The 25,818-nt window shown below is 38.1% G+C and overlaps 1 protein-coding gene and 1 long non-coding RNA gene across 2 annotated transcripts in view; one reads left to right on the plus strand and one right to left on the minus strand.

Moving 5' to 3' along the window:
* Window positions 1–237: 237 nt before the first annotated feature.
* Window positions 238–25,276, minus strand: slc7a10a (solute carrier family 7 member 10a). The gene is made up of 11 exons (NM_001386372.1): window positions 25,047–25,276; window positions 20,704–20,908; window positions 20,267–20,418; window positions 10,635–10,760; window positions 8,577–8,730; window positions 7,503–7,626; window positions 7,308–7,411; window positions 5,800–5,896; window positions 5,225–5,374; window positions 4,961–5,138; window positions 238–1,753 (listed from the first exon to the last, which is right to left on the minus strand). The coding sequence occupies exons 1-11, from the start codon at window positions 25,192–25,194 to the stop codon at window positions 1,656–1,658; spliced, it is 1,536 nt and encodes a 511-aa protein (NP_001373301.1). The 5' UTR covers window positions 25,195–25,276; the 3' UTR covers window positions 238–1,655.
* The window catches only part of LOC141375411 (uncharacterized), a 29,971-nt gene continuing 4,822 nt past the window's right edge, over window positions 670–25,818 (plus strand). The window contains exons 1-3 of the long non-coding RNA XR_012383424.1: window positions 670–866; window positions 1,285–1,739; window positions 20,269–20,352. This is a non-coding gene — a long non-coding RNA (uncharacterized lncRNA). The remainder of the gene's footprint in view (window positions 867–1,284; window positions 1,740–20,268; window positions 20,353–25,818) is intronic.

Genomic DNA, 25,818 nt, shown 5'->3' on the forward strand with positions numbered 1-25,818 from the left:
CCTTGCATTAAACGCACATTTCTTTATTATGATCAGATTAAATCATTGTTATATAACAAAATCTTCCTTTATGTGAGCAATTTACCCTTTAGCAGATAGACCAGGGGTAATATTACATAAGCAAAAAGTCTAAAGATGCAAAATTTCATTTGAACAGATTTTAGAGTTGTTATTGTTTTTTCTCAAACACACACACACACACACACACATACTGCAATAACACACAAATACAATCCATCATTTCCAGAATTAAATTTAATGTGCTAATATTGTTATTGATAAACATATTTTAACCTTTTTTTTTTTACAAAACACAAGTATATCAGCATACATATCTATAGTGCATACAATAGGAACGAATGAATATTTAATACAAACGCCTCACGCTTCACTAATGTCAGGAATGCAATCTCACAATGAATCCCTGATGTATTTGAAACTTTATGCAGTATTTACATTAAGATTTCACTGTACTGTGCTTTGCCACTATGGGCAGTGAGAGCTTGAACACTGCTAGTCTGACGGACATGACTGAGCTGGACCCATGGGAAGAGATGAGCAGCACTGGCTGTACTGAGCGTATTATCGTTTATAGAAAGATTGCACCAGGAGAGGGCGCTCAAGTGGCGTGTAAGTGCATTAGCTGCTAATCACGAGTCTAGTATCTCCGAATGTGTTTGGATGGACACGAGTGATCAGTTTGAAATGAAGAGATTGAGATCATCGCTGTTGCATAGCTCAGAGGAATGTCCAAGATCAGTGCCCAAAATAAAATAAATGCATCCCTGTCAAAATGGACGGCATTTAATATAAAAAAGACGCTAAATGGCTGAAGAAACACATCTTCTTTTGGACAACAGTTGAAGGTATCTACCTAAGAGGACTCTTTCAAATTTAAAGCACCTTTTATGTCAATAACATTACCTAAAAAGAAGGAACCTCCTGTTGTTCCTGTCATTAGCATAAGGCTAAGACACTGGCAGTGCTAATGTTTGTTGGGGCAGAGCCTCTGTTAAACAGTGGCTGAGGATTGGAGCTCATTCAGAAAGCATGGCAATAAAATTATTGTGCAATATAAGCTAAAAGTACTGTACGCAACTACATTAAAGTGCCTAAACTATACTTGCATAGACTTTTTGAGCATAGCTAGAAGTTATTGCATTGCACTTAAGAGGGCTTAAGTCAATAATATTAAAAGGATAAAGTGAGAAAGTTCAGACTCACAGATGGTGTTTAGATTTCTGGGTTATGAAGCTTCAACAAGTCCCCTTTGTTTACTCACAGGAGATTGCTAATTAAAAAAAAACTGTCTACTTGACAATAAAAACTTCAATAACGGAGTGAGATCCTGTAAGGCACATGAGAATACACCAACAGTTCTCAAAAACAACTCCCAGAGAAAACAGGAATTCATCTCAAACAGGAACAGAGGAGGGTGCGTTCAGACACAAGCTGATGTCCAGACAAATGTATGCGAGGGGAGAACTAAGAAATGTGATGTCTGAGATAAATGTAAAACTTCAGTTTCTTTTGCTGTGATGGCTGAGTCTCGGAGGAGAGTCTCCTCAAGTACAGCATCAAAAAACACTCTATAACGGATGGAAACAGGTCTTTGCTATTGCAAAATAGGAGTGTGAGGAGTCCTTGGCTAAAGCTCACAGCTCCGATTTCTCTGTGAGAGGCTGGATTTCAGAAGGATCGTCCTGAGGGAAGACCACGTAACACATCTTCTGCCCCAGGTAGGTGACTCTCTCTGAAACACACACATTTACAGATGTCAGATGGGATTTTGTTGCAGAGGGCTAGCAAAACAGCAGAGGTTTGGGCTGATTTTACAAAAATTAAATATTACGTTTAAGAACTATAGTGAGACGAGATCCAGCAGTACATCCTTGATAAACTGTCCGACGTGCACTGCTCTCTGGGGTTTTGTACTCAAAGCACCCTCTGACTGCTTGAAGCTCAGACGTGCACATGCTGCAGCGCATGCCTCTCTTTGTGTGTGTATGTGTATGGTTACGTGATGTGTATTTTCAGCAGTATAGTGTGGAAGGACGGCTTTTCAGTAGCTTGTAAGTAATATAACCAAAACTTGTATATTGTTTAACCTCCATACTGGATGCGTGCATCCCAATTTTCTCAGCTTTCATCTGCATTTTGTTTTTGCACATATTGTCCACAAGATGCAAACGCTAAACCAGGCTATTTTTTGTTTCACAGCCAGAAAAGATAGTAATGTTGAAAAAAAAATGTTCAAAGAAATGTTGATTAGGTATTTTTTTAAGCATGTCTGATGGTTCGTGCTGGTTCTTAGTTAATCACTATCTGCTTTAAATAAGTAAAAAGACATCTTTATTGATCAGAACTTTTGTGAAAGCACAGACACGGCAAGTTATTGTAATTTACAATGTATGAAATCAAGCTTATGACAATTCTATCATGCATTAGTTACTTCACGTCTTAAACGCTGTAATGCACTTGTCGCTGGGCTTCCCTCTAAACTTCTCCATGAACTCCAGCTGGTTCAGAGTAGGGTTGGGGGATGTTGACCAACTTGGCATCATACGATGTCTAATGTGAAACAGGGCGATGGACGATGGCATTGTCGTCATAGGCGGCGGTAAATTAATTATTTATGAATAATTAATTAATTCATAACAAATTAATTATTTGTAGCCTACCGTTTTAACTACCTGACCCGCATGGTCTTTGTTTTATCCATAACCAAATCATAAATAAAGATAAGTAACACACAAATTACCACCGGTCAATTACTTTTAAATAGAGACAAATTAAATATTACTTTCAACGACTATAGTGAGCCGAGATCCAGCAGTACATCCTTGACAAACTGTCTGACGTGCACTGCTCTCTGGGGTTTTGTGCTCAAAGCACCCTCTGACTGCCTGAAGCTCAGACGTGCACATATTTGCTGCAGCGCAAGCCTCTGTGTGCTTGTGTGTGGTCACGTGATGTGCATTTTCAGCGGTATAGTGTGGAAGGAGGGCTTTTCAGAAATGCTAGCTGATATGCCAGTGTGAATGTGGATCTTTTAGGTCATATTATTTTAAAACTAAGACGTATTAGTGTAAACGGGGCCTAATTGTGTATTTTCACAAGCGGGTTGCTGCTGGGACGGGGGTGGAGCGGAGGATTGCGATGCGGTCTCAACTTGACCATGATGTTTATCGGCCATCGCCGATGGACCATGGCTTCATCTATCAACCCAACCCTAGTTCAGATTCATGCAGCTCATGTAATTTCTAGGACTTCATCTCACGAGCATGTCATACCACTTCTCAATCAGCTTCACTGGGCTTCCGGTATTGTATTGACTTAAAAATATGACTTCTCTCTTTCTTTTCACCTTCTCACACCTTCTCCCTGGTGCCACCTCGCACTTAATTAAGCACAATAGGAGACTGATCTTTTAGCTCTACGGTTCCTCAGCTATGGAACTTTCATCCCCTGGACATAAGGAGTAATAGTCTTCACATTTTTAAATCTCATCTTAAGACCCATTTTTTTTAAGCAGGCTTTCCTATGACTATACTTTACCATGTTACTTTATACTTTGATATGTTTGTACTTCAACTCCTCTCATGTATTTAAAATTTTGTCTGCCATTCTTTTATTTTTTATTAATTGTTTTATTCAGTTGTTTTGGTCTGTTTGGTGATGCTTGTTAGGTGATCTTGGTTGACCAGAAAGGTTCCGTTTATAAATAAAATGATTATTAATATTATTATTATTTACTATCGATTTGGCACCAATATCATAAAAAAACCAAACAATACCTAATCCTTTATGTGTTAATACTCATTAAAACAAAGTTTTGATACTTTGGACTGAGCACTCCTGCAAAAGTAAAGCGTGACGAAATGAGCGAAGTGGCTGAATGAAATCTAAACACAAGACCACAAAAGATGTACCTGAGATCAGATCACTTAAAACACAGGTGTCAAACTCAGTTCCTGGAGGGCCGCAGCTCTGCACAGTTTAGTTGCAACCATGCTTCAACACACTTATGCCTAGTTCAGACTGCATGATTTTAGCACCGATTTTGACTCGCTGACAGGTTTTGAGAAATCGCAGACAAATGCCTGAAATCACTGCCAAATCGGTGCTCCTGCAGGTAATGGACAATCACACAGTATGAACTATCAAAGATGCGATCTGAGAGAATCGTTGATGAGTCGCCGATGCCTGTGAGATCTTGGCGTGCTAAATATCTGGAGCTGTTGGCGATTTGAATCATGCCCATTGAAATGTGTTTTGACTGAAAATAACATTGACGATCGCCTACAGCCAATAAGAGAGCAGCATTCACTTGTGTGTGTGTGTGTGTACCTGCAGGCCAGCGGGAGGTTGGGGGAGCGCTCATTTTCGGTTTATTTGGACCCAAGAAATGGAGGAAAAATTAGTGGAGGTTTGACAGGAGTACCTGTGTTTCTTTGACGTTTCAAACAGAAAGTTAAAAAAGAAAGTTGAGGAGAAATTGCTAATTCCCTTCAAACCCAGGTGAGCAAATATGTAAATTTTCTACACCATTAAACTACCATTATGTAGTTAATAATAAAAGATATACTACGTGTGTTTGGCTGTGGGACGTAGTTTGGACAAAGTTGTCGACGATTCTTTCTACTGTAAAGACATGCAACGTGAAAGCCCCTTTCGCCAATCCATCTTGCAGTGTAAACAAAGCAGCGACAAAACGCTAGCCCAGATAGTCATGCAGTGTGAAAACATCCGTGACACGACTAATTTGAAAATCATGCAGTCTGAACTCTGCATTACCTATAGATTCCAAACAATCCCGAAGGACTAAATTAGTCGGATCAGGTGTATTTAATTAGGGTCAAAGCTAAACTGTGCGGAGCTGCGGCCCTCCAGGACCTGGATTTGACACATGTGACTTAAAACAAGATTTAATAGCAGGAGAAAACTTGGCCTCACTTACCAATTGCGCTGTATATCCACTGTGGTTTGTTCTTCCACTGCACTCCAATGAAATAGATGGGGACTCCAGTGAGCATGATCACCAGCCCCATCCCACACACCACTGGCTCCGAGTACAGACTGAAGCCCAGCAGCACAGCCCAGAACACCAGATAGCTGCACGGCACCAACAGGTTTACCTGCGCAAATTGAAAGAATACGAGGAAGGTGAATAAAAGCAAAGCAGTGACCAGTCAATCTAGATTCATCTGATGATGTCAAGTACCTTAATGGGTCTAAACATGTTGGGTTTCTTCCATCTGTAGTAAAGTAGCCCGGCTATAGTGACTCCATATGAGAGGTAGTTTATGAAAGACACGTAGTTTATCAGGTTATGTGTGTCCCCGATGCACAGGATCACTATGGTTGCTGTACACTAAGAAGAACAGAAAAAGACATTCAACTTTATTTTACAGGTGCATGATCTGTTTAAATGAATGTTCAAGCATATAGATCTAGTTCTGGGAAGTATTTTTGTTTATATATAAACAGGATATTTCAGCCTATTGTTTTTATGTTTAATGTTATCTTGTAAAAGTTAAAGCCCTGTTTTAGAGCAGTGGTTGACTGACAGGCGAGTAGGCAGTGTTTTGCTGCTGTCCAGACCACATCAGGAAAGATTAGCTGGTGTTTATACAACAAATGCAATGTGATCACATGAGTTTTCCATTACCTCTGAATGTGGTTTCAGTGTTCAGCTCATAAAACATTCTGGACCCCCTTTAATCCCGAATAGGATCAACCGAATCATGTAGAATGAAAGCAGTGTAGTGTTGCATGTGCTGTGTGTGTGAATCTCACACAAACGATCAGGGCAGGGATGGGTGTGCAGCTCTTCAGGTGGATCATGGCCAGTAGGTACGGCAGGTGGCCCTCTCTGGCCCCTGAGAAACATAACCTGTGGATGATAAACATTGATGCTGTAAATACTGTGTTTTAAAGGTTCCATAAAACGTATTGATACAATACTTTAAAGGGTATGTGGCTTAGGTAAGTGAACAAATTCTACAGAAATGTTTTTACACGTCCATTTCCAACCCTATTAATTGGCCCTAATATGATCTGGTTGGTTATTGACCATATTTGGAAGGGTTGTGAATATTAATGAACTCATGCTCTGACAATCATGTCAGTGCTTCATGCACACATACACAGAGACAGCGTGATGTACTCTAAAATGCACACGTGCAAAATAATCCTACTTAAGCAGTCAAAAAATATTTTAACAATTTGAGTAGATTCCTTATCAAATGGCAACCGTTTCAAGTAAAGTGGTAGAGAGGTTTATTTTAGCTAACAAGAGTGATTGAGCTATCTTAATGCCACCAGAATTGTGTTGAGGTTAAAATATAGGCTAAATTATAATTATACTCGACAAAACGAGGCTGACAGAAATGTATTTAGAGTTGTATTTTGTGGTTATAACATATATGAAAACACGTTAGGACTTAATATTATCCTCTTCATTAGCAGATGAATTTTTGAAGTTGATTAGCATCCTTTCACTCCCGAAAAATCACAGTAAGAGGCAAGTGATATGACACAATGCATAAACGTTCATTGAATGCTTATTTTCAGCCACTTTTTTTGCCTCTTTTCAAACATAAACATTAAACTAACAAAACTTATATTTAACAGGGTTTCTTCAGGTTTCATCAAGTCAACTTTAAGACTTTGTAAGACTTTTAAGAGCATAATGAATGAAATTTTAGACTTACACAAGGCTAAATGCTAAAGATTTTTTAATAGCAAAGTCAAAACCTTAAAAAACATTAAAAGCAAATGTTATTGTAAGGAAGATAATTAAACCATATTAATAAGTAAATAGAGTTAATAAATAAACTTTTCTTGAAACTTTTATTGAAATATATTGTTAGTGATTGGATGGGTGCGGGCCCAACTGGGTATAGCTTTACATTGACATAGGAAAATTAAGACCTGCTTAAAATTATTTAAGACCTACAACACATTATTTCCGTGAATTTAAGACTTTTTAAGGCCTAAGATTTTGCTTTTGAAATTTAAGACATTTTAAAACTTTTTAAGACCCCGCAGATACCCTGATTTAAAGTTTAAATTGACAAATCTTATGGCTCTTCAGCATGGCAATGACTAATGTATAATCTGTACATCCCACATTTTGTATTATAAAATGATGTGAACAGAAGATGCATGGTCACGCATTGCAGCCTACTTGTCCTGTTTTAACTGAGATTTTAAACTCACAGGATTTGCATGAGGAAAAGGAAACAATGGCACTATTAATGGCTGCTAAATTAAGCCAGTTTTACAGTAGTCATTTAGTTTACCTAGAAGAGGTAAACAGGTATCCGTTAATCCCTCCGAATGTAGAAAGTGCAACAGAGATGGGCATCACCCAGGAGAACATCCCTAGCAGCTTCTCTCCGAACGTCTGCAACACAACACACAAATACAGATGCAGATCCATTAAAGAACTTATGAGATGATCGGGCGTTCAAGCAGAAGAGGTCAGATAAACTCACCACAGCCACAGCATTCGACTCCAGCAGCTCTTGAGGAGACATGGAGGAGAAGTAGGCAATGTTGGTGAGAGTGTAGACGAGCGTCACCAGAGGGATAGAGATGTAGATCGCACGTGGAAGGTTTCTGGACAGAGAGAGAGAGAAAAACCTTTAACATGCCGTACTATATACGTTGTAAGAGAGCTGTGCTGATTTTCAGTCAAATTTGATTTAAACAGTGTGCCATTTTTGACACTGCTAAACCAACCCCTAACAGAAATTAGTTTTATATTTTTCAAATATTCACTAATTAATCATTTATTATCTGAAAGCTTATGCTTGGGGTTTATTAGACTGTGAAAGTTATTACACTGCAAATAGTTTAGTACTCTGCAAAAAATGCTTTTCTTACTTTGATTTTTGTCTTGTTTCTAGTCCAAATATCTAAAAATTATTAAATCCATAAACATTGAATCAACAAACAACCTCAATAAATTTGGCACATTATATCTTAAAACATAAAAAAAACTTGATTCTGTTGATTTAAGAATTTGTAAATATTTGGACTAGAAAAAAAGACCAACAAATCAAAGTAAAAAAAAGCTATTTGCAGTCTAGGCTTATTACTACCACTGTTAATTAACACTTGATTTTTATTTTTTTTTTATTTTTGGAAATAGGTCCTAACTCTAACCCCCTTTGAGTTACGTATTGTTAATTTATTGAGTGAGATGCTAACGGTCTGATTCAATCTGATTAATCTGGTTCAATGATTTATGCTAAGCTAAGCTAAAAGTGTTCTAAAAGACCCTGGAGACTAACTAAATGGATTCAAGAATGAAAAACGCAACATTTTAACTGTAACTAGTTGTAAAATGAGCCCTCAAAAAGTGGAGTTTCCTTTAAAGGAGGCCCATATGTATTTGCATCAGCCATTTCTGACAGCATTTTGTTAACAGAGCGGGCAAATCTATATTTACTCTGCAGTAGCCTATTTTAAACCTACATCTCCCCACAAGTACCACCAACCACATGCATTGTGTATCAAATGTAGGATGGCCTGGCCATGGCTGTAACACAGACTATAAGACTCACTTGCGAGGCTCAACCACCTCCTCTGTGACGTAGTTCAAGAAGTTCCAACCACTGTAGGCAAATGACGCCTGCAGGAACGCCAAAGCAATCTGTCCCACTGACGGATCCTTTATGAACTCAAATGCTGCCTGAGGCTCCAGTGCATCATAGTGTCCTACAGAAACCAATATATAAACAGAAAACATGTTTAAGTTATACATTAATTAATAAACAGGCATTTACTGTTTAAGATACAAGGATAGTCACCAAGTGTTTTGTTTTGTTGTTGTTTTCAGAATAAAAAGAATCCTGTACTGTAAATTTCACATGCTCAAATAGTTCACATTCATCCTGACACTCTACTGCCTTCAGTTTGATTTCATTATTCCACTAGATAGCCTCCAAAAAGCCTTTCGCTCTCGTTCACCCAAGGGTGAGTCTACTCTTCTTTGCTCTCTCGTTTACACAATTCATCCTCTTGTCAGTTCAGGGAACGCCTCCAGACAAGCACGCTAAGAAAATGATCAACTAAAAAAAAGTCAGGTCACATAATGGTTAGCAGACAATACCTGAAAGTCTAAGCCTAGGACCTTCTCTGTGCATTTATTGTATTCAGACTAATGTGAAAGTCTAGTAGTGTGTCAGTCTTTAATGTTTGATCCCCCATTTTTCTTCATTTACAAAAGCGACAAGTGTATGATGCCGTTTGCTTTAAAATCTATTCAGATTTTAAATGTCTTTAGTGATTTACGAGCAAATTTGTCCCTTTGTCATCATGTAAACTAAAGCACTTGACCCCAGGTTGTTACAAGGGGGGCTTCTAAGTAGTACATGTAAATCACGTTAAACAAGAGTGTGTCTGCTAAGTAGCTCTTAATACCTGCCACTAGATGTCACTATTGATAAAACACAGTTGGAGGAATAGTTATGCTTAAAATTCACAGAAGAAATAACAACATGAAGGTGAGTTAATAGTAGATAAATTTTATTTCTGGTGAGAAATATCTATAGCATATTTCAACAGTGAACATGCTTTAGAAGCGATACCTTTACATGAGTTCCTCTGTTGTTTTCAGATCCCTCCTTTATTTGTTTATCTTTATCGGATTAGTTCAGTTGGCTGCATGCACTCAAGGCAAATCTTCTGCTTTTATTCAGTAGAAGATATGCAACTGGATTGTTTGGGCTGGCGGCAACTGGCTTTATTGTGCTTGATGATTCATGCCATTTTAACATTTAAGGAATTATTCACAGATGTGAGTTTATAATGCTCTTTCACTCACCCTCTCTCTCTATAAATAGCTCTATACATCTCTTTCTCTGCTTTACACTGTCAGCAAAATCTGTGATTATGTACAATTTGTGAATATGTACAGTTTGACCAAATTAATGCTTTCTTTTTCAGTTACTGTATATTTTGGACTGAATGCCTATGAAGCCAGGCATTATTAGTTCTGGAACTGCAGGTTAGCCTAACAACTTTGAGTAAGGGAAAATCAATACAGTGTAGAACTATGATATCCGTAATGTTTAATAATTAATGTGACTGTACACTTATAGACTTTCAAGATGCTTTGTGCTGCATCAATCTTAACTTTAGACAGCACAAAAAGAGACTAGCATGTTTCTAGTAAATGCAGGAACATACATGTACAAACACATACACACCCAGCAGGCAAAGGACATCAACATGACGTCAGATTGACGTTGTACCCCAAAGCTATGAGGACGTTGCATTTTGTTTGGAAATGAAAATGTGGTTAACGTCAAACCTAAAATCAGCTAAATATCAAAGACGTCTATCAGATGTTGGATTTTGGTTGCCATACCTGGTGAATAAATGTCAGTATTTGACGTTTATATGATGTTGGATTAAGATGTTAGCTCGACGTTGGATTTAGGTCACTTTGGCCACTTTTCCTAAATATCAACATCATTTAACGGCGTTATTGGACGTCAAAATACCAATGTCCTTAGATGCTGGCTAGATATTCAATTTTGGTCACCTGATGTCACAACCTAAATCTAACCTAGTATTAACGTCTAATGAGGTTGTGTGCCTACTGGGCACATACACACCTTTGGCAATCTGGACCATTCCCACTACAATGATGAGCACAAGGGCCAGCAGCTTCCCTACAGTGAAAACATCCTGGATCCGTGTCCCCCAGCGCACACTAGAGCAGTTCACCCAAGTCAGAAACACTGAAAACAAAACACACAGATGTTCATTCATATATTTCAAGATCATTAATAAACTAGTTACTAGATGGAAAAAAGTGTTAGATGCAATGTAATATTATTATAAACAAAAAGTCTGCAAAAACAGATAACCAACATTTTTGTAATTTTTCAAATTTTTTTATCTCTTCAATGCAGAAGTAAAGCATGATTTATGAAAATAAATAAAAATGGGCATTCCTTATTTTTGCAAATGAACTCTTCAAATAATGGCCCCTGCATATTAAGAACAACTAGCCCTATTTAGGATGTCTTATTAAAGAGCTGCTTCCCCACAAAACTCTCCCATAAGTGTCTTACGCACAAAGCAGGGAGCAGAGAGCGTGGTTCTGTTGGCAGAGCAGCACTAACTGGTCACATGGTCTGTTTTATTAGTTTAAAGAGGGGAAATAAATATCAGATGTAACTCATTTTACTGCTGCAGGCAAAACACTGACCCATTCATGGCTAAGTGGTTCTCAACCAAGGGGCTGGGGCCCATTTTGCAAATGTTCAAGCTAGCATCAAGACAACTAATTGATAAAAAAAAAAAAAAACTTTTTCTGAAGAACAAAAAGATTTGAAAGTCAAGATATTTTGTATCTTTCCACAGTTTCCACAGCCTTGGAAAATCGAGATATTTCATGAGGTATCCTTATTATACACGTGTGATCTCTGCTTAAGGAACAGTGATGTTACTTAAAATGTTCATGGTATTTTTTATGAATATACATTTTTCTAATTATGCCTGTGAAGCTATATAATAATTTGGCAAGTTCAATTAGTATTTAAATATGTTTAACAATTTGTATCCTGTGAACTTTTTAATAAATAATGGTTCCAATGGTTTCCCAGTACTGTGTTGCAGCTGGAAGGGCATCCGCTACATTAAAAATATGCTGGAATAGTTGCCGGTTCATTCGGCAGTGGCAACCCGTGATAAATAAGGGTCTGAGTCAAAGGAAAATGAATGAATTAATGGTTCCCATGGTGTTTTGCAGCAATTCTATAAAACATCATTTTGATTAACCTAAAGAAACTTTTTTTACAATAAAGAACCGTTTGTTGAAGAGAAAGGTTCTATGGATGAAAACATTACCACTAATAAAGAACCTCTATTTTTGTAATTGTGGGATCCTTGGAAAAACTTTGATCTCCCAGTACTTTTGAAATTTAATTTAAAGAACCCAGGAGTGTGGAATCTTTGGAGTTAAATAGGTGACAACAACCTTTCTAACTGAAACCAGAGCGTGCTAGTCCAGAGAATGGGTGAAATGGTTACCTTGTCTGCCTCATAGATTCATTTGTAGTCTATCTTTATGCATTACAATTGAGACCGTAAACAAAAAAAGAGTAGTTTATCAAGGGGGCATCAATGCAACACAACCTACAGTTGACAGATTAAAAAAGTTCAGGGACGGAAGAGCAGGCGTTATAGGCCTTTGCTTGTCTGTACATCTGTGCTTGAGGTTAGTGGCTTCTGTGCTCAGCCGCATTGTATAACAGCTCCGGTGTAGATCCGGTACACAGAGGTCCGTCTCCAGGGCTTGACGGCACAGTTTACCCAGGCATGCCGAGGGAGACACTGGGCAAAGGGGAGACGGGTTACCCCCACTCATCCATCAATGGCCGGAATTACCCGCCCACACACGCAAACACATGAGGGCATCTGTCAGACCCCCCTAGACAAACAGCTTCCGATGCCCCACAACAAAACGGCCCAGACGCCGGCTGAATTTTTGGCGAGGGTGAGCAGTCGACAAGTGCGGCTCACAGCCTGCAAACTAACAGCTAACCTGCTTCTCCATCCACAGCTACACACACACAGCACCTGTAAACCTTCACTTCTATGCTTGCAGGATTTATTTCAATTAGTTCAATCAGGATCTCTTTTCAATTAGTTAATCTCAGCGATAAGTAAAAGCAAACGATAAAATACAGTGAACTCAAATCTACAGTATTTGTGTAGTATTTTAATTAAGAACAATGGTTCAAAGCTTATCTAACAATAGTGATTAGTTTACTGTTATTACAGCAGTAAAGCAGGAGGGTCACATGATATTAGGTGTTCTCAGGCATCTTTTATTGATGGCATTAACATTTATTTATTGTACAAATAATTTTGACCTATGTTATATAGAAGATATTTCACTGAATAAAGCATTTTTATCTATTGTTTATTGTTTTCCTGTATATCTTTGTTCTCTTTTCTGTGCAAAATAAAAACTTTTAGGTAACTAAATAATATTGATTTCCTCTGAATGAATTCAAAATCCACTGACATATTAAAAAAAGGTAGAAAAAAACAATGTCTGCAGGTTTGACATAACGTGAGAGTAAATGAGGTACGGCAGAATTTTCATATTTGAGTGAACTCTCCCTTTAACATGGCCTCATATCAATAATACACATTAATCCAGAATTTGCGATAGCAGGTCTTCATTCATTTTATGATCTAGTTTTCAGAGTTCAGTGGAGTGTTTGCTGTGGTTTTGTTTCTACTTGTTTGGCTTGAACGGATCTGACTCCAGCTCCTTCTGTTTTGTATCACAGTGCAGAAGTGACTAAGGGTGGCCAAATGAAGTTAAATGAACACAACGCTAATGAGAGGAGAATTCTAATGAAGTGCTAACAGCCTTTAAATCTGCCAAAATACAATTACTCACTTTAAACCCAGAGAGGGACATCCCTCTGCAGCTAATTGACCGATAAAGGCAACAAAAGACGCACTAGATACACCAAAATGTGCAAAATACTACAACAATCCGTGGCCAAACCCTGAAATAAGTGCTATATTTTTTCTTTGTTTAATCAGTGTTATGGAAAAAATGATTAAGTGACCACTTTAAAGATGCTGTAAACTGCTGATGACATTTCTTCCAAACTTATAAAAATCTGGTCGTTTAGAGCATTTTTGTGTATTTTGAAAAAAATGTGTATGGTTTTTAGACATGTTTAAATCCTTTTTCAACAACACAATAACAGAGTTTTAAGAAAGAGAAGAGTAAATAGTTAACAGACAAGTTAAGAAATCAATATCTGGAGAAATAATGCTGACAATAACTTAAAACATTTGTTATTCTAACCAATTATAGTAAAAAAAAAAATATAGGGAACTACAGCAACATTTGTAATAATAAGGGAGAAAATGTAATAAAATTGACAAAAGAAAATGATTTTTTTTCTTTATTAAAAGTGTTGCTGGACATTTTTTCACGCGCCTTGTATAGACCATTTTGAGGAATGTAACGTTATGATAGCTGTTTTAACATTAAGTTATGACTTAATTGCCTCTTGTTACAGTTATGAAATAGTTTAATAACAAGCAGGAAAAGTTCATGGGCCAATGACATGACCACATTGAAATGGTCTACAGTGGTTGAGTGCTCCAGATATTCTGGCCAATTGACATCGTCTGGAAAAATGCTCTTAATGACAATACTTTAATTAAAACATTTGGAATAAATGTTATCAGACCTAAAAATGAATCAAATAACATTAACATTTAACTCAAACCCATTAATAAAAACCCCAGTAAAACCAGATACACTGGAATTTTTTAAAGTCTTATCATTTTTTTCCATTCCTGTAGCAGTGGTCCCCAACCCCCAGGCTGTGGATCATACCAAGAAATTATTAATAATTTTTGTTTTATTTATTATCTGAGTCTGAATTATATTTTATTATGAAAAATCCTTTATTTTTAAAAATGATCGTATTAGTTACACCTCAGTCATTTAAGTGCCAAAATTTAACCCAAAAGCTTGCAAATGAGCAAGACGTCTTTAGAAAGTTTCTTTGCTAAGGGGAAAAGGATCAGTGAAGGACCCACGAAATGCCAAGGAATAGATCTGCAACCCATTTGTCAACAATCAGGTGAATCCAGCATGTCTGTGCAAACAAAAGATAAACTGCTGTAGATCGCAAATGACAGGGGCTGTTAATATACAATTATGAATTCATAGATGTTTTCCATATGACATGCTGTCAGATGTTTCATCAGCAGACATGAACCTGAGCAATAAGAGTGAAATCATAATGACCAGGGGCCTCATGTATCAACGCTGCGTAAGCACAAAAACTTTGCATACACCAGGTTCCACGCTCACGTTTGGATTTACTAACAATGAAATGAATGTGGGAATGTGCGCAGGTTCACGCTAACTTCATGACTGGCGTACGCACATTTCTTGTGCTTGTCTGTTTTATTTCCATTGGCAACTCTTTTTTTTTAATCCACTCAGTGCGATGTTCAGACCTAACTGTGTTAACCGCATCAGCTAAACTCTCCCTCTCTACTTTTTCTTTTTTTATTAAATTCCGGAGAACAAACTTGCAAATAACACCGCTTTTCTCCGGTCTACCCCCAAAAGCAGCACCTCCAATTCACATTCTGTTCAAAGTTTCTCTTCTTGCTTGCTTTTGCCATTTCTTTTTTGTTTGGTTTTGCTTAAGTAGAGTCATTAGTATATTCATACGGGGGAGGAGGCAGGGAGGGGTTTTGCACTCGTGCCCGTGCGCTCAGTTTCACGTTTATTCGGATGTACAAAGAGAATATGCGTGGGATTCGCCGTACGCAGTGTTTCATACATTTAAATTTTTTACTGTGTACGCACATTTACAGCTTGGTGCATACACAATGTTTTAGTATGATTTCAAAGCAAGTTTTCATACATGAGGCCACTGATATAAACACAAAAGCGGATATTTTGAAGAACGCTGGAAGAACCTGTAACCCTTGACCTCCATAGTATTTGTTTTTCTTACTATGGAGGTAAATGATTACAGGTTTCAGCTTTCTTCAGAATATCTGCTTTAGTTTTTAACAGAAGAAAGAAACCCATAAAGGTTTAGAACCACTTGAGGGTGAATAAACAGTGAGTCAATTTTCATTTTTGGGTGAACTATTTCTTTTAAGCAAAGTTTTGTTGTATCATAAGAAGAGTCTCCGGAAAGGTCTGTGTGTTTGTTTGTGTTTCCAGACCAGTGTGTGTGTGTAATCTGACTGCAGCAAACAGAGCTTGTGACATTCATTCAGAACATTCAGAAGGGGAGGGCGAATGCAACACATGGTGCAATATAGACAAATTCTCACACAGTGCAAATGAGAACACTCTCTATCACACAAGTTCATGCAAAAAAGCCCCAAAACCTAAACATCTTGTTTCTCACAACACAACATGTTCCTGAATTTAAATGAAATTAGTTGTGTGGTAGTAGATATGATGTACTTGACATGTTCATTCATCATTCATTCATTTATTTTCTTTTCTGCTTAGTCCCTTTGTTAATCAGGAGGCACCACAGCGGAATGAACCGCCAACTTATCCAGCATGTGTTATTACACAGCGGATGCCCTTCCAGCCACAACCCATCACTGGGAAACACCCATACATTCTCATTCACACACATACGCTATGGACAAATTAGCTTACCCAATTCACCTGTACCAGTTGACTTTGGACTGTGGGAGAAACCAGAGCACCCAAAACACGCCGACATAGGGAGAACATGCAAACTCCACACAGAAATGCCAACTGACTAGCTGGGACTCGAACCAGTGACTTTCTTGCTGTGAGGCGACAGCACTACCCACTGCACTACTGTGACGCCTACTAATTATTGGCTGAAATACTGCAAACAAAATACTTTACGAAATTGGTAAATTTATGAAGCATGGAGAACATTTCCCACTAAGTGACAAATCTTTAGGTAAAAATGTATTTTTGTTATTTCTATATTATTGTATTAATATTTAATGTTATCTTTAAGGCACATAACTATACATTTATCTCTAATTCACAGTTTGTAACTCATTTTTGGCAAAGAAATACAATGTAGACATCTGAAGGTACAGTTACTCTGTAGGTTTTGTTCTTTAAGGTACATATTATACTATGATGGCACCTTTTTTTGTTATTGTGTCACTTTTCTTACAACAAGCTTTCCAGTGGCCACTTGTTTTTAAATTCATGATTCGGGAAGGAGCCAGTTCATTAATTCTGAACTTTGTCCATCTCTGCTTTAATCCATTAACACGCATCAATCAAGAAGAACAAGTGCATTCAATGCACTTTTACAATGCAAGGGACATGTTTTATAAGCTTTTTTTTTTTTAAAAGAAACTGTGTGAACAAACATGTTCTCCTGATGTCTTTGAATGTCACTGCTTATTTCAGGGCATTTGCATAAAGGTCTAAAGGTTAATGACAGACGAAGGGAGGGAGCGCGTTAGAACTGTGCCCTTCCTAAGCATGACTCATACACTCCAATCCACTTATCAAAAGATCATAATTCACTCCTCATGTGTCAGATTTAACGGCATTTTAGTGGCACTGACAAAGTCCCGCCTCTCTGCTCTTGTCCATCAAAAGCCGTTGGGGTAAATCGGGCAACCGCCAGACCCCCAAACAATACACAATACAGAAGACACGCCCACATGTTCCTCCAGCTCAAAGCCTGGCACCATTACGGAGTCTGACGCCACGCAGCCTGAGAGTCAGGTGCCCTTATATCACAACATCGATACAAATCCTATTCTGCTATCAAGACCCAATCAAATAAGCTCCCCAAATATCAGGCTAATCGAAAGAGAGCAGAGTGATTTGGGATGCTGGCCTAGCATCCTTTCATAGGGCACATAGATGAGGTGTCTTCCTGAAATAGAGCCACTGACCCTCTCCACCCTGCTCTTTGGAGTATGCCTGACTCAAAGCTTTAGTTGGCTGATCTTCAGGACAGATACCGCTGCCAAAAATAGGGATGGATGGCTCAGCTCGGCCAGCATTAGGACCACTGACCACACTGACACACCCCCCCCAGCGCTCCTTCCTAAGAGCCCCTGTCCAGATCTGACAGGTCTAAACCAGCTGAGTCACGGGGCACTCCTGAAACAAACACACAGACGCGTGCACACATAGACATACATTTGGGGTTATCGCTACCAGCTCCCGAAATATCCTGCCATGCGCCTACCAGGGTTAAGAACTGGGATCAAGATTAAACCACAGTAAAGAGAATGGTGATTGAGTAAGAGTGAAAGACAGATGAAGGGCAAAGTGCTGTCTACGACTAAATCTAGTAGTCAAATTTAAAGGTTAGATCAGCCCCAAATGAACAACGTTAAATCATGATTGTGTTGTTTTAATCTGATGAGACTTTTGTTCATCTTTGGAAAACAATTACACATATTTTTAATCAAATCTGAGAGGCTTCTGTTTCTCCACTGAAAAAAAGAAAAAATTAAAAATTAATTGATTTGAATGGAGTTGTTTATGCTCCTCCAAGAACCGGTGCGGTCTGTTCTTGCACATTAAGCAGGCTTGGTTGAACTTTGGGTTATGTTTGCTGATCAATGTTTATGCATGTGAATAAAAGAGCAAACTAAATCTGTTAGATACAAAGCGACTTCAAATAAACACTTGATTCATTCAAATTAACTTTTGATCTTTTAGTGAATTATAAATTTTAATAATACAATTGTTCATACTGCTTTACAGGTGGCTCAGTGGTTAGCGCTGTCGCCTCACAGCAAAAAGGTCACTGATTTGAGCACCAACTGATCAGTTGGCATTTCTGTGTGGAGTTTGCATGTTTGCCCCGTGTTTGCGTGGGTTTCCTACAGGTGCTCCGGTTTCCCCCACAGTCCAAAGACATGTGCTATGGGTGACTTGAATAAACTAAATTGGCCGTAGTTCGAGTGTGTGAATGAATGTGTATGGATGTTTCCCAGTACTGGGTTGTGGCTTGACTGGCATCCGCTGTGTAAAACTTATGCTGGATAAGTTGGCGGTTCATTCTGCTGTGGCAACCCCTGATGAACAAATGGACTAGGCCAACTAAAAATGTATGAATGAATTGTTCATATTTACTTATGCATACTCTGTTTTTACATTTAGATTATCAAATGCTTCTTTAATGTTAATATTTAAAAACCCTAATAATTAGTAATTAATCTCATGACCCTACAGAGAACAAGCAGCCTGGATTTATGTTTAGCAAATCTTCATATTAATGATAATTATTAATGTAACACAGGAACCAGAATTCTCATTCTCACAATTCATATACGGCCAGATTTAATTTGTCACGTCACATTCACATTCAAAGCTTCAATTGAGATTTTAGAATTACATTGTGTCACATTTAATGAAGTCTTTCCCCTAAAAATACAAACTTAGAAACTTACAAAGTTACTAGCCTGACCCTGAACCTCACTTTGTCCAGCAAGTAGTTTTTTCACAGCATATGAAATTGTTGTTTTTGAAAGTCTGAAGGACATGTCTGAATTAAAATTGGGTTTTTGCTATCATAATGTTATATTGTTGTTGTTGTTTTACTACTGTAGGCAATAGAGCCATGCATTTTAAAAACCAGAGAAAAAAGTAGCGAATGCTGGAATGCATGTGTCAATTTGACCTTTATGGTCATTCAGGGTAAAAATACTCTGAACTCTTTTGCATTTAGCAATTTTGATAAAATAACAATGTAAGAATGAAATATGCATATACATTAAAGAAAAGTCAGTGTACTGAAGTTAAATGGGTTTTAATTACAGAATTTAAAAACGGTCAAAATGTCAGACTTTTAGTCTTAAATTTTTGTGTTAAATCCACTATATTTTTAATTTAATGGTTTTGTTGTTTCTAATTCATTCATTCTTATTCGTTTTGGCGTAGTCCCTTTCTTAATCTGGGGTTGCCACAGTGGAATGAACCGCCAACTTTTAGAGCATATGTTTTATACAGCAGATGCCCTTCCAGCTGCAACCCATCACTGGGAAACACAGATATACTCTCATTCACACACTTACACCCCTTTCACCTATAGCGCATGTCTTTGGACTGTGGGTGAAACCGGAGCACCCGGGGGAAACCCACGCGAACACAGGAGAACATGCAAACTCCACACAGAAATGCCAACGGACCCAGCCGAAGCTCGAACCAGCGACCTTCTTGCTGTGAGGCAAGACCTATACCCAATGCACCACCATGCTGCCCCCGTTTTTTCATTTGTTTGAACAAAATTCATTCTGAATGTTTATATAAATATAAGAAACATACCTATCATGCACTAAAAAGTGATTCGCTGTATCTTAAAAACTAAAATGATTAGGTCACCTTACTTAACCCAACTGAGTGCCCAACTGAGCCTGTTTTTATCTCTAGGTTTTTTCCTTTACTTTCATCAATTGGTAAAGTTTGTTGCCACTGTCGCCACTAGCTTGCTTGGTTTGCGACTTATGAAGCTGCGCATCGATGGATTTGCTTCTAAGTGTTTGGACTTTCAGCATTAAAAATTAAACCACACTGAACTGAACTAAACTGAACTTCAACTCTGAAAACTGGACTGACACACTTTCAGTTTACTAAAACTTCTATGTTAAGCTGCTTTGAAACAATCTACATTGTAAAATCGCTTTAGAAATAAACATGAATTGAGTTGAATCAACCAAAAGTGGCCTAATCAAAGATACTGTGTGCTTTACTTACAGACACAGGTGGTTGAGAGGAGTCGGGTGGCGATGTATGGAGGCAGGCAGTTTGGGAAGGCAGGCTGCAGAACATAGTTGGAAAAGGTGAGCGCAATCACAGCCAGAGTCGTTGGGTACATGATCAACACTGCACTCCACAGCAACAAGAAGCTGTGAAAACAACAATTGGCCATCTTTATCTTCACACATACACACAGACTTCTGAGTGTCAGTGTTATAACTGAGTCAGCAAGTAAACACATGTGAATCTCCCCGAGGAAGAGACAGTGTCTTCAAACACAAACTGAGATGTTCACATTGACATTTATGCATTTGGTGGACATTTTCACCCAAAGCAATTAATGCTGCATCGGTTCATGCATTTGAACCTATAGGGGAATTGAACCTATTACTCGTATTACAGAGTAACACTCTGGAGAGCAGCAATACACCTACCCCACCAGTCCCCCGAAGATCTCTGTCACATATGAGTAGTCTCCACCTGATTTGGGGATGGTGACGCCCAGCTCAGCATAACAAAGAGATCCCAGGGCACAGATTCCGCCTCCCAGGACCCACACGATGAGTGAGAACCCCACACTGCCAGCATGATCCAGAACCCCCTTTGGAGAGATGAAGATCCCTGAGCCAATGATGTTGCCTGAAAAAAACAAGAGAAACAGCAATGGGTTGTTTAGTTTTTTATATATACATTTTATTATTTCATATTTAAAATAAACTACGTAGCTGGACTGAGTTTAGCATCTGATCTAAAATCCATCAGCACTAAATATTATTAGTATCTGAAAGTGTTTATTCGTGTTAGGAGGATGGTATGAATCAAATATTGATATTAATTAGTTGCTTACTTGATGTAAAAAGATTATGTTTGTGCAATCTTTTTTGCTTGAAAACAACATCCTAAAAGAACTGTACTTACAGCTGTTAAAACCTGTTGCACATTCCAGGCAAACAGACACGATAAATAAGATCAACAATGTTACAGTCAACATCGGTTGTGAAATCGAGATAAGGGCCTAGTATTCAGCATTCAGTCAAAGCGCTCGGAGCATGTGTAGTGTGTGAATGATTATGCCTCAGAAAACTTAAACAAAGAGGTTCAATTATAGGAGGCTCAGCCAGAGTTATGGGCCCAAGCGTTATGTAAGGGTTTGGGTGCTCTCTTTGTCTGCGGGTGCTCACATGAAATATAATTTGGTAGCATCATGAGTGGATGTGAATGTTTGCTCCTAGCGCCTTGGACCTACACAAAGTACAAAGCAGTGAAGTTGATACGACAGGGTCCAGCGCATCTCAAAAACACTCAGACAAATGAGGCTCAAAGTTCCTGATTGAAGTTCGTGGAGTCACACAACACCACACTTGAATGGTCGCACAACACACCAAAACAATGTCTGCTTGGCTGATTAGCAGAAATATTAACTCCTTGTATTAGCTCAGAATTTTACCAACAATGATTCCAATGGGTTATAATGCCATTTTTTGAAATAAATAAAGGGTTCATTTCATAGTTTTAAGGATGTCTATAAGCTAGTTTGCTCCAAACAGAGACAATTTGCGTCTAGAAGATATAAAGCTGATTTAACATGTAAAGCTTATAGTTTATCACTTCCGCCAAAATGAATCAATGGTTTTATTTACATCAATCACCTTTACATCAAATTTTCTAACCGATCAAATGCTCTCTAGTATCTGACATAGAGCTGCACAAAATATCGTTTCATAATCGATATCGCAACATGATTATTCACAAAAGTCACATCGCGAGTATTTGCAATGTTGAATCTAGATTATAAGTAACCTTTTTGCAAGTGTTTTTTTCAGGTCCGTGACTGTGTGAGGGTTTTAAATACATTCAGGCATAAGAAAATGTAGCATTTGTAAATGAATAACAACAAAATATAAAACGAACTTAATAACGATTCATTTTACTCGACTCCTCTGAAAACAATAAAATGCTCTTTATTTAATTTATCTTTGCTTCTAGATTGTTTCACATATTTTATACAAATGTACTCTCCTAAAGAATCACCCCAGTCTAAAATTATATATTCTTTCCAAATAATTTTTAAAAGGGGAAGAGGCTACACTATGTCCCACCCTCTCTTCATGTTTCAGTTGAGATCACAACAAACACTTAATAAAAAATGTGCATTTCAAAGGACTTCACGTGACCTTTAAATTAAACAGTAATGTAATGTTATGTGACAACAGAAGACGCATTAAAAAATGTAAATAAACTAATTTTGATGGTGGACATTGAGTTCCACTTTGTTTTTTCCCCTATAAATGGCATTGGCTACCATCAACTGTGTTTGTTACTTCACATTGATAAAATTATCTTATTTTGTGTTTAACTTTGGGCGATGCAGTGGCACATTAGGTAGTGCTGTCGCCTCACAGCAAAAAGGTCGCTGGTTCGAGCCTCGGCTGGGTCAGTTGGCATTTCTGTGTGGAGTTTGCATGTTCTCCCTACGTTCCCGTGGGTTTCCTCCGGGTGCTTTGTTTCCCCCACAGTCCAAAGACATGCTGTGCAGGTAAATTGGGTAGGCTAAATTGTCTGCAGTGTGTGAGTGTGAATGAGTGTTTATAGGTGTTCCCCAGAGATGGGTTGCAGCTGGAAGGGCATCCGCTGAGTAAAACATGTGCTGGATAAGTTGGCGGTTCATTCTGCTGTGGCGACCTCGAATTAATAAAGGGACTAAGCCAAAAAGAAAATGAATGAATGAATGAATGAATGAATGTGTTAAACGTTTTAAACAACTTAAGGGTGAGTCAATTTAATACTTTATGGTGAACCATCTGGTTTAACCACCATACCAGACGATAATTAAGGTAATTTAACAATGAAGACATTTCCCATTATGTGCATATTATGTAAAGAAGATCAAACCAATAAAAATAATAGTACTAGTTGAGAAAAAAAAAGAGTAGAGTAGAGTAACTGATAAAACTGTAAAAGTGATTATAAGACTTGTCTGTGACCTTGAGTAATATCAGGAGGACATTCTAGCACAGAAAAACTTTCCCATGATCAGACAGTAAATAAGCCCCGGTTAAAATGCAGCTGTTACTTTGCCTCTGGGAAATCCTTTAAGTAATCTCCAATTATATACTCCTCTAAAAGGTGTGGTCAGATTGATGCCAAACATTTCAAATGGTGAACGACGGTTTCAAAAACCTGTTGTCTCTTCCTTATTACCCATAAAGCCACTGACTAAACCATAAACATAACTGAAATGCACACCTGCACCTGTATGCTGATCAACAACATCAAAACAATGAACCACTCTTCTCAATGAATAGCTTGATCTTACTACAGCCATGGGTTTTGGAAAAAAGGTAAACATTCAGTTAAGATCGGTTATATCTTGATCGCCCTAAGACTGTTTCTTGTAAAAAAAACAAAAAAGTAAATAAATAAAAACATTTTATAAAAAGAAATAGTACAAAGAGAAAGACTAGTCATATACTTGGCAGTTATATGCTACTTATTAACCTATGAAAATCTTCAAACGATTAAAGAGTACATCTAAATGTATATCTCTAACAACTGGTACACAGAACCTGGTGCTTTTTGGCAGCATTGCATTATCTACAGCAAATTCAGTAATTTGAGTCCTGCACATATAAAATAATGTGGAAAATATTGGTGGAAATATCCACTATTTTTTTTAACATATCTAGTATTTTTATTGCTTAAACTGAAGCGACTTTATAAAATAAAGATAACAGTTTATGCTGTGGAGACCAACTCTCTTCAATAGCCCTGAAACAATGCTCAAAAGAGTAGAGACAAGTATCACTGACAAGCCAGACACAACATATTTAAAATTACATTAACAAAAAACTCCTAAAACTTATGGCATCCACAGGAGGACCTTCATTTGAGCAAGACAATAAATGCATTCAATGAATAAACATTTTGTCATCAGCTCACATTCCAACTGTTACATTAGGCTACTTGTTAGTGAGGGTTCTTCATTGGATGTATTATACGTTCATCCCTATGGTTCAATGGTTGACTAAATTTAGATGTGAGGATGCAAAGACAACATGCATTATATTTTTTGCTTTTGAACCAATTTCATGAATGACTATACTGTAATCCTAATCCTACTACAGAACATCCCTAACACAAGATCTTTGTGTGGTTTGCATCAAGGGATGTAAACGTCCTCGCTATAAACGTACACTTCCGCATACTGTAATTTGATATATTTCCCTGTCTCGTATAGCAATAGACTCTTATTCTGTGGATTTCTTCTGGGCACGTGAAGGACAGACACAGTGTGGTGGGCTGCTGTAGCCACGTAAGCGCGGAGTTGAGTTTCAGCCCGTTTCTCTTCCTCAATGATGCAATCCGCGCTCTGATGAACAGATCTGACTGCTGGACACTACTGTAAGTAGCGGCATGGCACGAGCCTCTACCAAAATCACGCTGTTTGCCCTCACTTGGACTGATGACCAACCATACTAGACAGCCGTACGTACTGTCACACTGTGTGACGATTTAAGTTTGGCCATAAACTTTGACAGCTACATTAGCTTTTTAATACTTTATCTCAGCATAAACAGTCGACACAGAGCAACTCGCATTTCAGAGAGCAGATGTTGCCAGATGAAACATTAAGACTATTTAAGAGTGAGGGCTAAAGACTGATGGGAATGGCGAATAGAGAAGCAGATGTGAAGAGGACAAAGAAACAAGCGGACAGAGAAAGTTGAAGCTAAAGCGCAGCACGCGTTGACACATCAAGCATAAGGAAACATCTCACCTATAATTATGGCGCACGCGCTCAAAAGACCAATTTCTTTCTTAAGAGTCACTCTGTCTTTAGATCCACTTTGGTTTCCTCTGGAGTCCAACATCTTCTGTTGCTCCGACTTCGCGCAGTTTCTCCGGTTCGTTTCGGTTCCATCCATTTGTGCGGCTGTTCAAGAAAACGGCATCTGTATCCGCGCCCGCTCTCATATAGCGAGTTGATGCAGGACGCAGGGCGCTGACGCATGCGCAGAACTCCTGCTGCCTGCCTCCATAGAGATCAACAGGTTGTACTGTGCGCTGGCACGCGCTCACCTGCACCACATGCGAACAAAGAGCAGGACACCGGTGGCACGGAAGCTGCTCAATATCACAGCATTCATTGTTAAAATTGCCATAGCTGGTTACTAGGACTATTTGGAAACTAGGGGCTGTACACAGAGAGGTTTTTTTTGTCGTGACAATGAGCCGTCAATGAGCCGTCATATAAATGATTGAATTTTATTTTAATAGCATTATTAGTAACATTTCACTTAATTTAACTTTAAATTAATCACAGGTGTTAATTTAATAATTACATTGTTTTATTTATTTATATATATTTTATTTTATCTTGTTAATCCAACATTTTTTCAGAAGTACCCAACACATTTCAATTTATTAAAATTCAAATGATCATTAGTTAACAAATGAACACATCACACTACAATCCACAGCTACTAAAAAGATTATTTAAACAAACTTCTCGTCTGCTTTCGAATGTTCTTCCTTTGGATGCTGTTGAT

This window comes from Danio rerio, chromosome 7, assembly GCF_049306965.1.
Source record: "Danio rerio strain Tuebingen ecotype United States chromosome 7, GRCz12tu, whole genome shotgun sequence".
Lineage (NCBI taxonomy): Eukaryota > Metazoa > Chordata > Actinopteri > Cypriniformes > Danionidae > Danio > Danio rerio.

Excerpts from the sequence above, each read along its gene's own strand:
- slc7a10a (NM_001386372.1), bottom strand. The coding sequence starts at position 25,194 with ATGGATGGAACCGAAACGAACCGGAGAAACTGCGCGAAGTCGGAGCAA. Across the intron at positions 8,731-10,634 it reads AATGGTCCAGATTGCCAAAG|GACACTATGATGCACTGGAG; the intron begins GTGTGTATGTGC and ends TGGTTTCTGTAG. Across the intron at positions 7,412-7,502 it reads AGTCGAATGCTGTGGCTGTG|ACGTTCGGAGAGAAGCTGCT; the intron begins GTGAGTTTATCT and ends GTTGTGTTGCAG.